Source organism: Lissotriton helveticus, chromosome 2_2, assembly GCF_964261635.1.
Source record: "Lissotriton helveticus chromosome 2_2, aLisHel1.1, whole genome shotgun sequence".
Taxonomy (NCBI): domain Eukaryota; kingdom Metazoa; phylum Chordata; class Amphibia; order Caudata; family Salamandridae; genus Lissotriton; species Lissotriton helveticus.
Genome location: NC_136060.1, coordinates 26,019,112 through 26,035,625, shown reverse-complemented (window position 1 = coordinate 26,035,625; position 16,514 = coordinate 26,019,112). Strand labels below are relative to the sequence as shown.

General features: G+C 50.7%; 1 protein-coding gene across 2 annotated transcripts in view; it reads right to left on the bottom strand.

Moving 5' to 3' along the window:
- The window catches only part of TRAPPC11 (trafficking protein particle complex subunit 11), a 607,699-nt gene that overhangs the window by 48,159 nt on the left and 543,026 nt on the right, over positions 1-16,514 (bottom strand). For both annotated transcript variants that reach the window (XM_078678000.1, XM_078678001.1), the window contains exon 28: positions 456-589. In XM_078678000.1, the coding sequence (XP_078534126.1) occupies positions 456-589 (134 nt within the window). The remainder of the gene's footprint in view (positions 1-455; positions 590-16,514) is intronic.

The following is a 16,514-nucleotide window of genomic DNA, read 5'->3' as shown; positions in this document are numbered from 1 at the left end:
CAAGATTGTGTCAGGATAAGAATTTTTCATTCAACTACTTGCTATCAACAATAAAAGTGAATAAAACAAACAATAACTTATGACTATTATACTCAATAATCGGCACAGAAGGGGAGGGGTCTAAACAGTACTTAATTCGTAAAGAACATAAGTGCCAGGCCTTCGTCAAGAAGTCACTCCAGCGCACTGCACCCACGACTGCCCCTGCCAACTCTGCCAATGATAGTACTAACACAAAAATTGCCATCACACACCTACAAGTAAATATGTAAAGCACAATTAGATTCATGGGATAATTCAGGATGCTGCAAGTCTGCAGACCAAATAATATTCATGAGAGGCGCGTTTAGGTCATGCCCACAAGAATAAAAGTTATGTTAACAGTTGGTGTGGATTCCAAAAGACTGATTTTGGATTAAACTGCATTTAAATATGGGTCTGCTAAAACAATTTACCTGCTTCAAACCTGAAAACATGAAGGCATCACTGGGCTCAACAGCAATTTCGATATCTTGTACAAAACCAGTCTTATTTTGTAGCTGATATTTCACAGGTAAGGATTCTCTGACACGTCCAAATGAGGGAAGATCTATAGAACGCAACAAATACAAAAACATAAAAACAGTAAATTACTTTTTAAATTCTGGAGCCAATGATTTAAATCAAGGTGTTTAACGTTAGTCTATAAAGGCTGCTGGATCCATGCAGGGTTTCAAGATATCTGCTTTTTAAATTATTCACATTAACATTCATGTCTGAAACTTTGTCTCATGCAAAAATTCTTTGAGCTGACCCAGGTGATACAACAAGTATTTTCCATGGCTCCAGAGTTACTGCTAAGAATATATGCTAACAGAAGGAAATAGGTCTTGGATCTAAGACCTCCTTTGAGGTAGATATGGTTTGATGCATCTGTACTCATTTAAAGTAAGAAAAAGCTACTTGTAATTAGAATTCTAAATCATGGGTGAATTCATATGAATTGATAAAAGGGTGACTATCTCTGCCTATTTGTAAGATTCCAGAACACAGTTCATGTTAGAAATGTATTGTTTTCTAATCAAATAAAAAGCATGTGAAACATGTCCAGAAAGGCAACATTCACTTACTTCTTAAAAATACCAGAAAACACATTTGCTTATAGCAGCATATGTAGCATGAAATGAAAAATTACAGAATGGTGTTCCAATGAAAGATAATATACATACCATAGCAAAATTGGATCCTGCTCCTTTAAGCGCCAAAAGATTGCACTATTCCATCATTTCAGCAGAGTGTCAGGCAGTTTGTGTTTACAGCACAGGGAACAAGACTGTATGCATTCCCAAATATGTGGCCCAAAAACAAGTAGAGGTGGGTGGAGCTTTTTACTTTCGCAAGTCGTGAAAGCTGAAGAGGGACTTTGCAGAAAGCATAAATTACTAGAGAGAGCAAGCAATTCAGCATCAAGACCACTAACAAAGGGCATGTAGGGTACAGTGAAAATAAGCAATATGCATAAAGCAGTGAGTGTGGGTATTAATTTTATGACTAGTGAGAAACCCCACCATCTTCCAATACCGTCACTCAACAACTGATTTTCCTCATGGCCTGTTTTACTCTTTCTGGCAAAAAAAAACTTGGAAATAATTCGGACATGTACTTTTCACCAGAAGTTAAGATATTTCCAAGATAAGGCAAAATACCCTGTCCCCCATGAAAGATATCCCAAAATAAGATGGCTACTGGCCAACACGTAACACTATTGTGCTGATTTGTTTAAACCCTGTAGGAAAGTAAGATCTGCTTTCATGGTTACTCCCACTTTTTGTTGGTGTCAGTATGTTTTTTTTTTTTTTTTACTAGTCTGGCTGGGATCCTGCTAATCAGGACCCACGCCACTGTGCTTTCTCCCTAAATTGGCCATGTTAAGTACTTTGGTACCTCCACAATTGCCTACTGGTGTACCCATGTAGCTCCTTAGTAATGGAACTAAGGTACCCAGGGCATAGGTACACCAGGGTGCAGCATGTATTATGCCAACCATGAGAGACCCCTCAAACTATGACCACAGGCCTGCCATTGCAGCCTGTGTGAGCTAGTGCTACCACCACTTACAACAGATATACGTTTCCTCCTATCTGAGGTCACTGCACTTAAAACCTATAAGTCACCATTAAGGCAGGCCTTTCTATCCTGAAAGCAGCCATGAGCAGGACATCCCCTACAAACCCCGGAGTCAATTCTCTCGGCTTTGTAAGTGCAGTCAGCCATTTTGATATATATTGCGGCCATGTGTTATTACGCGAAGGCTACCTATATAGTGGCTGTGCCGTACTGGGCCATGTTTGGTATCAAACATGTTGGAATCATACTCCAACACTGTTACCGGTGTTGGAGGTTTGATTCCATGCACTGGGGGACTTCGCTGGGAAGTCCCCAGTACTCCCAGTAACAGCCTTCCAGGGTCTGCAACAAGCTAGTGCTGCTGCCGACCTCAGACACGATTCTGCCCTTCTTCTGCTGAGCTGCGCTCCAGCAGGGAAAGGTAGAACAAAAGTTTTCCTGTCACAGGCAGGTGTGACCACCTCCCAGACAGCACTTAGTGTGTTGGGCTGGGGTAAGGGCGCTTGCCAGCGCCACCAGACTGCTTTGAAGGGCATATTTAATGCCCTCCTTGCATACTCTAGTTAGAACCAGTACTGGGAGCCCTTGGCTCCCACTCTGGCACGAAACTGGACACAGGACATGGGAGTATCCTCCCCCATGTCCTGCCCTTCCTCTGGGAGGGACCCCAGAGTCGTCCTAACGCACGAGTTACTTACCTTCGGTAACAATATATCTGTAAGAAACAGTAGTTAGTATTAGATTCCTTACCTTAGAATACACAGACAACAAAGAAAATTTGCAGAACAGCGAGACCAAGAGCAGCAGGAGTCTTCTGTGATGCAGCCTCAGTTCCATGCCAAGTCTAAGGAAGCCCAAGTGTCCAGACGATCGAAGAGTGACGTGGTTTCAGTCTTGAGTCTTGTTCCACAATGAATCTAAGGACCCACCCACAGGTAAGACATTTTATACCATATACCATTTATACCTGGATCTGAAAGAAACAGGTTAGTATTAGATTCCTTACCTTAGAGTGTCCCCATGTGTCAGTCTGGATCGGAAAACTTTTGGGTAGCAGTACCCCTGCGCGTCGCTAGGCATCGTCTGCGGCTCCGCGTCCATCGTCGGTGCCGGAATGACGTCGCCGGAGTACTTAGACGCCGCCCTTGCGCGCTGACGTCAGTTCTTATACACAGCTTTTCCGCGCCAGAAACGCAGAGCCATGATAAAAACCAACACTGGTGCCATAAAACTAGGGCTCTGAAAGGGATGACCTTAACCCTAGATATCGGTTAGCAGAACGGGAAGGATGGGTGGGGCGGTAAGGAATCTAATACTAACTACTGTTTCTTACAGATATATCGTTACCGAAGGTAAGTAACTTGTGCATCTGAAAGAAACAGGTTAGTATTAGATTCCTTACCATAGAATAGATACCCCAGCAATACCAACCCTGGTGGTGGGTCTGCAAACCAATAATCACACCAGAAAGTCCTGGAGAACGGAACGGCCGAAAAAGCCATCTCTCTGGACTTGGCTGTCCAGGCAGTAGTGTCTTGCGAACGTGTGCAGCGAGGCCCACGTAGCTGCCTGACAGATGTCCTGCAAGGGGACTCCCCGACCCAAGGCAGTAGTAGCCGCCGTGGCCCGAGTGGAAGGGCACGCAGCCCCACAGGAGGCTCCTTTTTAGCCAGTGAATAACAAGCCTTGATGCACAAAACGACCCATCGAGAAATGGTTCGTTTGTGCACCGCCCGTCCCTTCTTAGCGCCCACGTAACCAACAAAGAGTTGGTCATCTACCCGGAACTGGCGTGTGCGATTCAGATAGTATGAGAGCACACGTTTTGGGTCCAGACGATGGAGCCTCTCTTCCTCTTTTGAGGAATGCGGAGGCGGAAAGAAGGTGGGCAAGGTGATGGACTGTCCGATGTGGAAGGCTGTGGCGACCTTGGGCAGGAAAGAGGGACGTGTCCGTAAGACAACTTTGTCAGGATGGACAGAAAGGAAAGAAGGTTTAGAAGAAAGAGCCTGGAGCTCACTCACCCTCCTGGCAGAGGTGATGGCAAACAGGAATGCAGTCTTAAGAGTGAGAAGACGAAGAGGACAGTTATGAAGTGGCTCGAAGGGAGCGCACATCAAATAAGTCAGAACAAGATTCAAGTCCCACTGAGGCATCACGAAAGGAACAGGGGGCAACATATGAGTGATGCCCTTCAAGAACCTATTTACAACTGGGGACTTGAAAAGAGAGGGCTGATCAGGGAGCCTTAAGAAGGCAGAAATGGCAGAGAGGTAGCCCTTAAGAATTTCCAGAGCAGAGCCCTGCTGGGCAAGAGAAAGAAGAAAGAGGAGAACCTCAGGAAGGGGGGCAGAGAGTGGATCCACAGCCTTTGCTGTGCACCATGCCACAAATATGTTCCACCTGCAGGCGTATACCGATTTTGTGGAGGGACGCCTGGCTGCCAGAATCACATCGCAGACTTCAGGAGGCAAGTCAAATGGCCTCAACTGTCGCTGCTCAATCTCCACGCATGGAGGTGGAGGCTGGACAGGTTCAGGTGGAGGACCGTCCCCTGCTGCTGCGACAGAAGGTCCTCCTGAAGAGGCAGACGAATCGGGGGATCGACTGACATGCTGAGTAGCTCGGGATACCAGTATCTTCATGCCCAGTCCGGAGCCACAAGGATGACTTGGGACCGGTCGCGCCTGATCTTCTGCAGCACTCTGGGCAGAAGTGGTATAGGTGGAAAGGCGTACAACAGACCGCAGCCCCACTCGCGACGAAAAGCGTCTCCGAGCAAGTGCCGCCTTGGAAATTCCAACACGAAGAACTGATGACATTGCGCGTTGTCTTCTGTGGCGAATAGATCTAACCGAGGCTCCCCCCACTGCTGAAAGAGACCTTGCGCCACGTCCGAGTTCAGACGCCATTCGTGATCCATCATGCACCGACGGCTGAGTTTGTCCGCCGTGGCGTTCAGGGAACCTGCCAGGTGTTGAACCACCAGGGTCACGCCCTGATGTTCCAGCCATTGCCAGAGACGCAGAGCCTCCTGGAATAGGGTCCACGACCCCAGCCCGCCCTGTTTGTTGAAGTACCACATGGCGGTGGTGTTGTCCATGAACACCTGTACTACACTCCCCCGGACAGAGGGGAGGAATGCTTTCAGTGCAAGTCGGATCGCCCGCAGCTCCAGAAGGTTGATGTGGAGCCGGGATCCACCAGAGGCCTCTGATCTCCGCCTCTCCCATGTGGCCCCCCCAGCCCAGGAGGGACGCGTCCGTCACAACTACGTGCACTGGTTGTGGAAGGGAGAGGGATCTGCCGCTGACCCAATCGCGGTCCGTGAGCCACCACCGCAACTGTCTTGCAGTGGCCTCCGAGGTCAAGACATGGTTGGACAAGTTGCCCTGATGTAGCCCCAAAAGCCGCAGCGTCAACCTGACCGAGACTCGGGATAAAGGCTGAAAGATCGGAATCAGAGCCTGAATATCCCGAACCCGCTGTTCGGGAGGATTAACCCGAAACTGCACCGAGTCTAGAACCGCTCCGATGAAGAGGAGCTTCTGAGAGGGGCACAGGTGTGACTTCGGCACATTGATGGAAAACCCCAGCAGGTGCAGGAGGTCGGCCGTAGTCTGGAGGTGGCTGACGACTCTCTGGGGCGAGCCCGCCTTCAACAACCAGTCGTCGAGATAGGGGAAGACTGACACCCCTAATCTGCGCAGATAAGCTGCGACCACTGCCATCCCTTTTGTGAACACCCGAGGGGAGATGGTAAGGCCGAAGGGGAGCACGGTAAACTGAAAGTGCTTGTGGCCTACCGTGAACCGTAGGTAGCACCGGTGGGCCGGCAGGACAGGGATGTGAAAATAAGCGTCCTGCAAGTCCAACGCTACCATCCAGTTTCCCGGGTCTAGGGCAGCTAAGACCTGAGCCAGAGGAAGCCGTTGACGTTCCGCAGGTCCAAGATAGGGCGTAGGCCCCCTTTGACCTTCTTGGGAACCAGAAAGTAGTGGGAGTAACAACCCCAACCTACTTCTGGCCCAGGAACGCGCTCAATGGCCCCCTTGGTCAAGAGGGCCATAACTTCCTCTTGCAGAAGTTGCAAGTGATCCCCAGACACGCGGTGGTATTGCGGTGGCATGGCTGGAGGGGTCGCCTCGAAGGGGAGGGAGTAGCCCCTTCAGACGATTTGCAGCACCCACCTGTCCGATGTGATGTTATGTTATGTTGGCAGTTTGTGTAAGCGCGCCAGCTGCCCCAGCAAAGAGGCGTCCCGGCGCTGTCGCGCCAGTGGAGGAGGTGATGGCGAACCCTGCCCCCCCACTGGCTTTAAGCCTGAAAGCTCGGACTAGGGAGGGCTTTGAGGCGGATGCTGCGGGGGTGGATGTGGACTGGCCTCGCCGTTGTCCCCTGGCACTGCCACGGCGGTTACCACGTCCGCCACCACGCTGGATGTTAGTCTGCGGCCCGTGGCTGGCAGGACGTGTGGGGGTGCTCCTTCCTTGGCCACGCAAGGAGCGAATGGCAGCAGTTTGCTGGCGCGGGGCCGACAGGCCCAAGGACTTGGCCGTAGCCCTGGAGTCCTTAAAGCGCTCAAGCGCACTGTCTGCCTTGTCGCCAAAGAGGCGACGGCCATCAAACGGCATGTCAATAAGGGTGTTCTGGACATCGGGCAAAAAATTGGCGGATCTCAGCCAGGCGTTGCAATCGCCCTGCCTAGCGAGTCCGTGGTATCCAGCCCACATGGAATACCGTGCCACATCTCGCCCCTCCACAAGGGCTTGGGCGAGTTTAACCCGGGCCTCCTCCGGGCATTGTGGCAGCACGTCCGAGACCGTGTCCTACAGAGAGAGGGTATAACGGCCCAAAAGGCAAGCGGTGTTGACCGACCGCAACCCCAAACTAAGTGAGGAGAACATCTTTTTTCCATACTGTTCATATCTTTTGGGTTCCCGATCAGGGGGAGCTGTCGGGAATGTGGTCTGGGAATTGGAGGCCTGGATAACCAGGCTCTCGGGGTGGGGTGGGTGGACAGGAAACAAGGGTCGCCCTGGGCCAGGTGGTGGCGTCTGGCCACGTTCCCATCTACAAGGGGACCTGTGCGGGCCTGGACCAAGTGCCCAACAGAACGCCAGTTAAGGCCTCATTGAACTGCAGTAGAGGCTCCGAAGAGGTTGCCTGTGGTTTGAGGACCTCAGTGAGGAGGTTAGTCCTCACGGCCGCGACGGGGAGCTCAAGAGACAATGCCTTGGCTGCCCTCGTCAACACCACACTACAGGCAGCCCCCTCCTCCGTAGCCACGGTAGAAGGGGAGACAAATCCAGTGTCGGGCAAAGTGTCCAAACCACTGGCCTCCCCTAGTTCACCTGCCCAGTCCTGAAAAGACTGGCACTCCCGTGCCAGAGGGTCCTCGGACCCCTCCCAATCCGCCCCGTCCTCCATCTCCTGGTACTCAGGCTCAAATGATGGGGCCGGATTATAGAAGTACTAGCAGCCCGTCCCGACCTTGTCTGGGTGCAACAGGCTTCCCCGCCCCCCGCCTGCCCCGACATTGTGCAGGAGCCCGGGCCCCCGCCCGGCCCGTTCCCCTGCCTGCCTCGACCCCCGCCTGCCCCGACATGGGTCCCCTTACCTGAGCCGCCGCTCCTCCCGCCTGTCCGCTGTTCGCACCGCCGCTGGCCTGTCCGCTGCTCGCACCGCCGCTGGCCTGTCCGCTGCTCCTCACGTCACCGCTCCTCCCCCGCGCCATGTCCGCCACTCCTCGTCGCGCTCCTGGACGCCGCTCCTCTCCACGCTCCTGACGTGAGCACGCACGTCGCGGCCGGCGCTACTTCGGAGGGACTACTTTTTTTTTTACTGTCAATTTTTTGAATAACGTTTTTTAAAACATTTATATAGCCTATAACCATCTACACACCCTGACGATTCCAACGGTGTATCGGGTGTGTGGATTGGCGCTGTGGTTCCCGAGTTTTCCCGCCTCAAAGGCTGAAAGTTCTTCCTTTATTATAGTAGTATAGATGGCACTTCTCTCGGCATCGAATGCGGCGTCGGAACCGTATCGAGGGGGGGGGCTCGGGGAAGACGTCGTCCGGAGACGTTGTCGGTGGCGACACCCTAGGAGTTGACGCCGGCGGAGGGGTCCTTAGGTCAACCAGCGGCGACCTGGATCCGGCGGGACCATGCGGCGTCGGGACCGAAGTCGCCGACAGCGCCCCGGCCGAAGCACCCGAAGGCGCCGGAGCACCCGGCCCGCTTGGGCTCCCAGTCGGGACCGCGGGGCCTGAAGGCGCCGCGGAACCCGACAGAGGAGTGAGCGACCGCATGGCCGTGAGGAAGGCATTGATCTCCTCCGGCGTCGCGCTCTGCCCAGGGACCGGCGCGTATGGGCGGTGTCGCCCGAACCCCCGGCCGCGTCACGCGAGCATCTGGGAGAGTCAGAAGAGTGGTGTCGCTTCTTCGACTTCTTGTGCCTCTTACCTGAGGACTTGGAGCCCGCGACCAGTCCCTCGACCTCCTCCTGGACCGGGACCTCGAGCGGCGCGGGGCCGACTGCAGGAGCTCGAGGCGCTTACAGGACCGCTCCCGCCTAGCTTTCGACATCAATGCCCGGCAGTCGGGGCACGACTTTTCATCATGGTCGGCCCCTAAGCAATACAGGCACCGGTGATGGGGGTCGGTAACCAACATCAGTTTAAACCCGGGCATCCCTACCGGCACCAATGGAGTTGTTAGAGTCGAAAAACAGATTAAAAAAAAAAAAAAAAAAAAAATCGAAAAAGTTTAGTCAAAAAATGACTAAAGGATACCACTTTTTCCGGATCGGCGCTTGCTGGCGCGGAAAAAAGAAAACTGACGTCAGCGCGCTAGGGCAGCGTCTAAGTACTCCGGTGATGTCATCCCGGCACCAACGACGGACGCGGAGCCACAGACGACGCCTAGAGACGCGCAGGGGTACTGCTACGCAAAAGTTTCCGGATCCAGACTGACACCTGGGGACACTCTAAGGTAAGGAATCTAATACTAACCTGTTTCTTTCAGATCCAGGTATAAATGGTATATGGTATACAATGGCTTACACCTGTGGGTGGGTCCTTAGATTCATTGTGGAACAAGACTCAAGACTGAAACCACGTCACTCTTCGATCGTCTGGACACTTGGGCTTCCTTAGACTTGGCATGGAACTGAGGCTGCATCACAGAAGACTCCTGCTGCACTTGGTCTCGCTGTTCTGCAAATTTTCTTTGTTGTCTGTGTCTGTGCTTCATCCAGGATTTTCAACAGACCTGTGGGCATCAAGGACACCCGAAGTAAGCTCCTTTGGAGTGAAGGAGCCATTCTCCGGCATCTGTAGGCACTGTAACAAAGCAAACCGGTCGGCTGCTCCTGATGTCCCAAGGCATTGAAAAGGCTCAGCAACACAGGTGGTGGTTCTGCATCTCCCTCGAGGCCTGACCTGTCCTCTCTGCAATTTTGAGGTCAGTATTGGTTGCCGGAACTGCTGGGACTGAACCCCTGTGCACCAAGTCGATCTGCCCTTGCCAAGTCTTGTTGGCTCTGCACTCCAGAGATCTTTGGACTACAAAAAGCTCCAGCATCTCTTCCTGCCAAGATCTTAATCCTCACCGCATCCTATGCACCATGTGCCTTCGTCTTTAGTGAGCTGCTCAAGGTCCTCTTGCTACTCCTGTGCCTCTGGCCTGTGGGTCCTCTCAGGGGCCTTCTTTTGCTTCAGTAGGCTCCCTGGCTTGCTTGGGGCCTGCTCTGACTCTCCTGCACTTGGTGAGTCCCTAGGACCTTGCTGGTCCCAACGTTGCTCCTTCATAGTTTACCACGTCTGCTGCGGCTGCCAAAGCCTGTTGGTGCTCCCGCCGGGCACCGACCCCCTGGTTCTCGACTTCTGACAGCTTGTGAAAGACTCCTGGTCTTCCTCAGTATCGCCTGGTCCACACAGCTGCAACAACAAGGTCACCGTCATCACTCTTACATCTTCTGTCATCGATAGTCATTGCTCTTCCGTGACCCCTGGTCACCTCTGAGTGGCTTAGAATCTGTCCCCTCTGCTTGCAGGTTCTTATCTTCAAGAATCCACCCTTGGATTCCACCGGACCCTTGCACAGTCTTCGCCAGTGGCAACTTTTCTGAAGTCCTTCATTGTGGTCTACGGTGGTTTCCGATGTCACTTCGCACCTATGCACCTGGCTTCCCTGGTGTAGGTATACTGTTCCTGGGGTATCCAGAAATGGGGTGACTCTCCAACCTTTTGGTCTTCCACTGGGTTTCTTCAGTGTCCACTGGGGAGGGTCCTTCTTTAAAACTGCAAACACAACTTTCCCATTGTCTTGTATTGAGTATATGGCTGTGCTTCAACTCTGCACACAGCCTCCGTGGGGTTCCTGGGTACTTACCTTGGGTGGTTCATTGTGTCCCCGGCTCTTCTGAGTCTCCTGGTCCAAGTCTCTACTTCAGTCGCAGTTTGCATTCCACTTTCTTAGTATATGGTTTGGTCTCCCCTTGGAGACCACTGTGTTTTGTGCTTACTTACCTATTTGCAATTGAAGTATTGTGTGTATTGAACAAGTTACTTACCTTCGGTAACGCTTTTTCTGGTAGATACAGTATCTGCCTGTGGATTCCTCACCTTGTGAATATCCCCCTTGCGTCAGCAACATTCGGAAATTGTTTTTGTAGCTTCGCGCCGACTTGGACGACATCACAGAGGCACAGCATCGCTCACGACTCCGATGACGTCACCGACACCATAATAGGCCCACCCCGGCGTGATGACTTCAGTTCCACCCTTTTTTCGTGCCTTCGAGGCACACAGACGGACCGACAACAGTAGATTTATACACAGTATACAATAGTCAAGATAATACAAACAGTATAAAGACAATGCAGTAATTCAAGTAGAATAGAAGACTACTTTGGAGAATAACATATATACATTAAAACATTGCCATTATCTAAGGTATAGAAGAGTGGACAACGGGGAGGCGGGTGGGCATGTGAGGAATCCACAGGCAGATACTGTATCTACCAGAAAAAGCGTTACCGAAGGTAAGTAACTTGTTCTTCTGATAGATACATCTGCCAGTGGATTCCTCACCTTGTGAATTGAGTCCCACAGCAGTCCCCACTCTCCTATACCAGAAAATCCTGGAGGACAGAACGCGCAAAGTGGCCTTCCCTCCTCACTTTGGAACCCAAGCAGTAATGCTTCGCGAAAGTGTGGAGGGAGGCCCAAGTTGCCGCTCTACAAATGTCCTCAACAGGAACACCCCTAGACAAAGCAGATGTTGAAGACTTTGCTCTAGTAGAGTGGGCTCTTATACTCTCTGGAGGTTCCTTACCCGCCAGGGAGTAGCAGATCTTGATGCATAGTATGATCCATCTTGAAAGTGTGCGCTTGTGTACAGCTTTTCCTTTCTTGCAGCCAGCAAATCCAACAAACAGCTGGTCATCCACCCTGAACTCTCTTGTCCTGTTCAGGTAGAAGCTCACCGCCCTCTTCGGGTCCAAGCGGAAGTCTCTCCTCCTCCTTGGAAGGGTGTGGGGGAGGATAGAAGGTAGGAAGGGTAATAGACTGTCCTAGATGGAAGGGAGTTACCACCTTAGGCAGAAAAGCAGCCCTGGTCCCAAGAACCATTCGTTCAGCATGAATGGTCAAGAATGGGGGCTTTGAATAAGAGCTTGAATCTCACTTACCCTCTTTGCCGAAGTAATTGCAACAAGGAAGACCGTCTTAAAAGACAAAAGTCTCATGGGACATTTGTGCAAAGGTTCGAAAGGAGAACCCATCAGAAAAGTAAGCGCCAGATTTAAGTCCCATTGTGGCACAATAAAGGGAGTAGGAGGAAATTTATTTGTAAGGCCCTTCAAAAACCTTAAAACCACAGGAGATTTGAACAATGACGGCTGATCCGGCAAACAGAGAATTGTCGACAAAGCCAAAAGGTAACCCCTAACTGTGGCAACAGCCAACCCTTGCTGTGCCAAAGAAAGAGCAAACTGCAGAATGTAAGACAAACGAGCCTTCAAAGGGTCAACAGATTTCTCGCCACACCAAGTGACAAATTTAGACCATCTGTATGAATAGATTGATTTGGTGGAGTCACGCCTGGCCGAAAGAATGACATCCACCACATCATGTGGGAGAGAAAAGGAATTCAGGTTGCCCCGTTCAATCTCCAGGCATGAAGGTGTAAGGTCTGGAGGTGGGGGTGTAGAACCTGCCCCTCCATCTGAGAGAGAAGATCTGCCCTGAAAGGGAGACGGAGCGGCGGGCACGAGGACAGGTGGAGAAGATCTGTGTACCACACCCTTCTTGGCCAATCCGGGGCGACCAATATAACTTGGGCCCGGTCTTGGCGAATCTTCCTCAGAACCCGAGGAATCAAGGGTATGGGAGGAAACACGTAAAGGAGATGCGAGTCCCAACTCAACTGAAACGCGTCCCCCAAGGCTCCCTGCATCGGATACTGGAGGCTGCCGAATAACGGGCAGTGAGCATTCTCGCAAGTGGCGAACAGGTCCACCTGAGGAGTCCCCCACGTCCAAAAGACGTGACGAACCACCTCCGGATGAAACCTCCACTCGTGGTCGGCTGAGAGCTGCCGACTGAGAACCCCGGCCAGATGATTTGCCATCAGACAAATCTGATGATCCTGAACCCAGGACCAAGACGCAGAGCCTCTCTGCAGAGACACTGCGACCCTACTCCTCCCTGCTTGTTGACATACCACATCGTGGTGGTGTTGTCCGTCAGGACCTGAACCGACCGACCGCGAATGGAAGGCAGGATGGCCTTGAGCGCCAGACGTATCGCCCTCAATTCCAGAAGGTTGATGTGAAGCAACCTTTCCTCTGGAGACCAAAGACCCTTGACCTCCAGATCCCCCAGATAAGCACCCCACCCTAGAGTGGGATGTATCCGTTATCACTGTGGCCACAGTTGGAGGCAGTTGAAAAGGCTTCCCTTGAGACAGGTTGCCTTCCACTCCCCACCAAGTCAGATCCGCTGCAGTTTCTCTGGAGATCCTCACAGACTCCCTGAGATCCCCATTGTGTTGATACCACTGCCTGCGGAGGCACCACTGGAGTGACCTCATGTGCCAGCGTGCATTGTTGACCAACAGAATGCAGGAAGCCATCAGACCGAGTAGGCGAAGGACCTTCAGGACTGGAACGACCGCTCCATTATGAAATAAAGGAATCAACTCCTGTATGTCGCGAATCCATTGTGGAGGAGGGAATGCACGACACACAGTTGTATCCAGTACCGCACCTATTAACAGGTTGCGCTGGGAGGGCACCAGGTGAGATTTGGGTACATTTATTGAAAAACCCAACCTGTACAACAACTGAGTTGTCACTTGCAGATGATGGAGCACCTTCTCTGGAGATTCTGCTTTGATCAGCCAATCGTCCAGATACGGGAATACTGGTATCCCCGATCTTCTGAGATGTGCTGCCACCACAGCCATCACCTTGGTGAAGACTCGAGGCGCAGTAGTAAGACCAAACGGTAGAACCACAAACTGATAATGTTGCGATCCTACCGTAAAACAGAGATGCCTCCTGTGAGACTGCAGGATAGGGATGTGAAAATATGCATCCTGCAAGTCTATTGACACCATCCAGTCTTCTTCCATCAGCGCCTGAAGAACCTGTGCAAGGGTGAGCATCTTGAACTTCTCCTGTTTTAGATACAGGTTCAAGATCCTGAGATCCAGGATTGGACGAAGTCTGCCATCCTTCTTGGGAATCAGGAAATACCGGGAGTAGCATCCCTGACCCCTTTCCTGCTCTGGAACCATCTCTATCGCACCCTTTCTTACCAATGTCTGGACTTCCTCCTGCAGGAGTAGCAGGTGTTCCTCCGTGCAGAAACTTTGGCAAGGAGGGTAATTCGGAGGGAATTCCCGAAAGGGAAGAACATACCCATTTTCTACGAGATTGAGAACCCAACGATCTGATGCAACCGATTCCCAATCCCGTAGAAAATGGGTAAGCCGGTCCTCCACTGTAAGTAATCTTTATTTGGCATAGTTACTTAAAACCATTGCAATATAAAATGGATTAAGAACAATGAAGATAAAACTGCAGTTTTAAAAGAATTAGTAGTTAGAATGTTCACATTTGATAACATTTTAAAAGAAATATTTGGACTTCGTATTTGTAAGGTGTTGCTCAGTGTTCTCATGAACCCATGAAGTCGGTGAAACAGTCAGCAGAGTGATGTCAAATCAGTTGAACTGGGACAGTTATGGGTTAATTTTTTTGGCATCTTCTTTTCAACTGACCTCAGAAATTTTACAAAGCTGCAATTCAAGCCAGGGTCATTAGGATGAAAGCAAGCAAGGACCGCCGTCCTTCTTGTACGGATCCCTTGTCGATTAAAGTGGTGCTTTAACCAGCGTTTCCGTTCGTCCCGTAGTTTTTCACAAGAGCATATCAAATGCAGCATGTCCTCTTGTGCCAAGCCGCATAGCCGACATAGGGGGTCAGCTTTGATTTTGAGCCAGCGTGGGAGATTTTGAGTACAAGGTAGCAGGCCCAACCTGTGCCTTAGAAAGCACATCTTGACACTTTTGGAGTATCCCTCGGCCAGGTAGCACTGTAGTGCTTTGGTTGTGTACGAATTGAGGGTTTGCCAGCCATGTGTTCTTTTCGATAAGACTTCTTTGTCTTGCAACCATGATTGTAATTTGACTGATTTTTTAACCAATTTTTTAAATGTTGTGTGGTTTGTTGGGGTGTCCCAGAGCTGTTCTAGACCTGTATTCGTCAGGCTGCCCATGAGGTACTTAGCTGCTGCCGATGAAGGATGCTGTTCTAACTCCTTCCACAGGTGTTCGTTCAGAGTTCCTTGTTTTGATTTCCTCACTTTGTCCCAGGCTATCATATAGGCTCCCTGCCTTGCCAGGAGCTGTTGGTCGATGCCGAATTCGAGCCTGATTTGAGCGGGTGAGGTTTGCCTAGGTAGGCTGAAAATGATTCTAATGCAGCTATTATAGTATTGTCAAGGGTCTTGGCATCCCTTCCTCTGAGTGCCTCACTCCCGTAAGTAATTGTTGGGAGAAGTTTAGAACGAATTACTTGAGTCAAGGGTAGGAGAGAGGGGCCGGAAAGTTTGTGATTTAGCGACTTCAATGAAATCGCCAGCGAAAGTCCTCTCCCTCGTATACTTGTTCTCTGGACCGAGAACTGCCCACCGTTGTCGATCTTCACTCCTAGGTATTTGTATGTTGAGGTGTCTTCAATTCTTGTCGTATTCCAATGCCATGATGTTGGTTTCCTTTTTTTCTTGCTAATGGTCATTGTTTGGGTTTTCTCCAGGTTTATTGTAAGATCGTTCTTACTTGAATACTTTTGTGTTGCATCCAAAAGATGTTGAAGTCCTACCTTAGTGTGGCTTATTAGGACGATGTCATCTGCATATAGTAGGCAAGGTAGCTGGAGCCCTCCTAGTTTAGGGGCGTGGGAGTTACAACCATTTAGAATTGGGACAAGGTCGCCTAGGAACAGGTTGAAAAGCGTGGGGGCCAGGACGCAGCCTTGCTTTAGGCCCCTATTGGTCTGTATGGGCCTTGACAAGGTGGACCCGTCCCCTATTTTTATCTGTACCCAGGTCTCTGTGTGCAGGTTAATGAGCAAATCCAACAGGGGTCTCGAGATCCCCCAGTCATTCAGTTTAGACCACAAAAGCTTCCGGTTTATGTTATCAAAAGCGGCCTTGTAGTCGATGAAGCAGAAATGAATGGGCATTTTGTTAGATTCTGCTTTGTCTATGAGCATGCCCATGCTCAAGATGTTCGTCATCGTGCCTACTGACTTAATAAAGCCTGTCTGGTTGACTGGAATTAAAGATCTCTCTGTTGCCCAGGCCGTCAGCTCTTCGAGTAGGATACCTGCAAAGTATTTTGCCTCGTTATCAATTAACGCCACCAGTCGATAGTTAAGTGGGGAAGCCTTATCTCCTGCCTTGTAAATTGGGGAGATGATAGAGCCCCTCCAGGATCTCGGTATGGTGTTGAATTGTCTTATTTCCAAAAAGAGGGGTTCCAGGGCTGCTGCCCAGCCTGGCACATCTTGTTTATAAAGAATAGGAGGTATGCCATTTGGCCCTGGCGCTCCCTCCTTTCTTCCTTTTTTGATTTGGCGTTGAATGGAGCTTTGTAAGTTCGACAATTTCTTGATATCATTTGGAGTATAGCATTCTGTGGGCCTTGTGTCGTTAGTTGTTGTATGATTTTTATAAATGGCAGGCTCGTGGTGCTGGTTATTTCCTTCAGACTGGCTGAAATGGGTGCAGAGAAAGCTTGCCCAGATGTCCTCTGAGATGTTTGATGAGACCCCGTGGTGCGCAGGTCTTATGAGTGCATTTATTGATTTCCAAAACCTTGCTCCATCATTC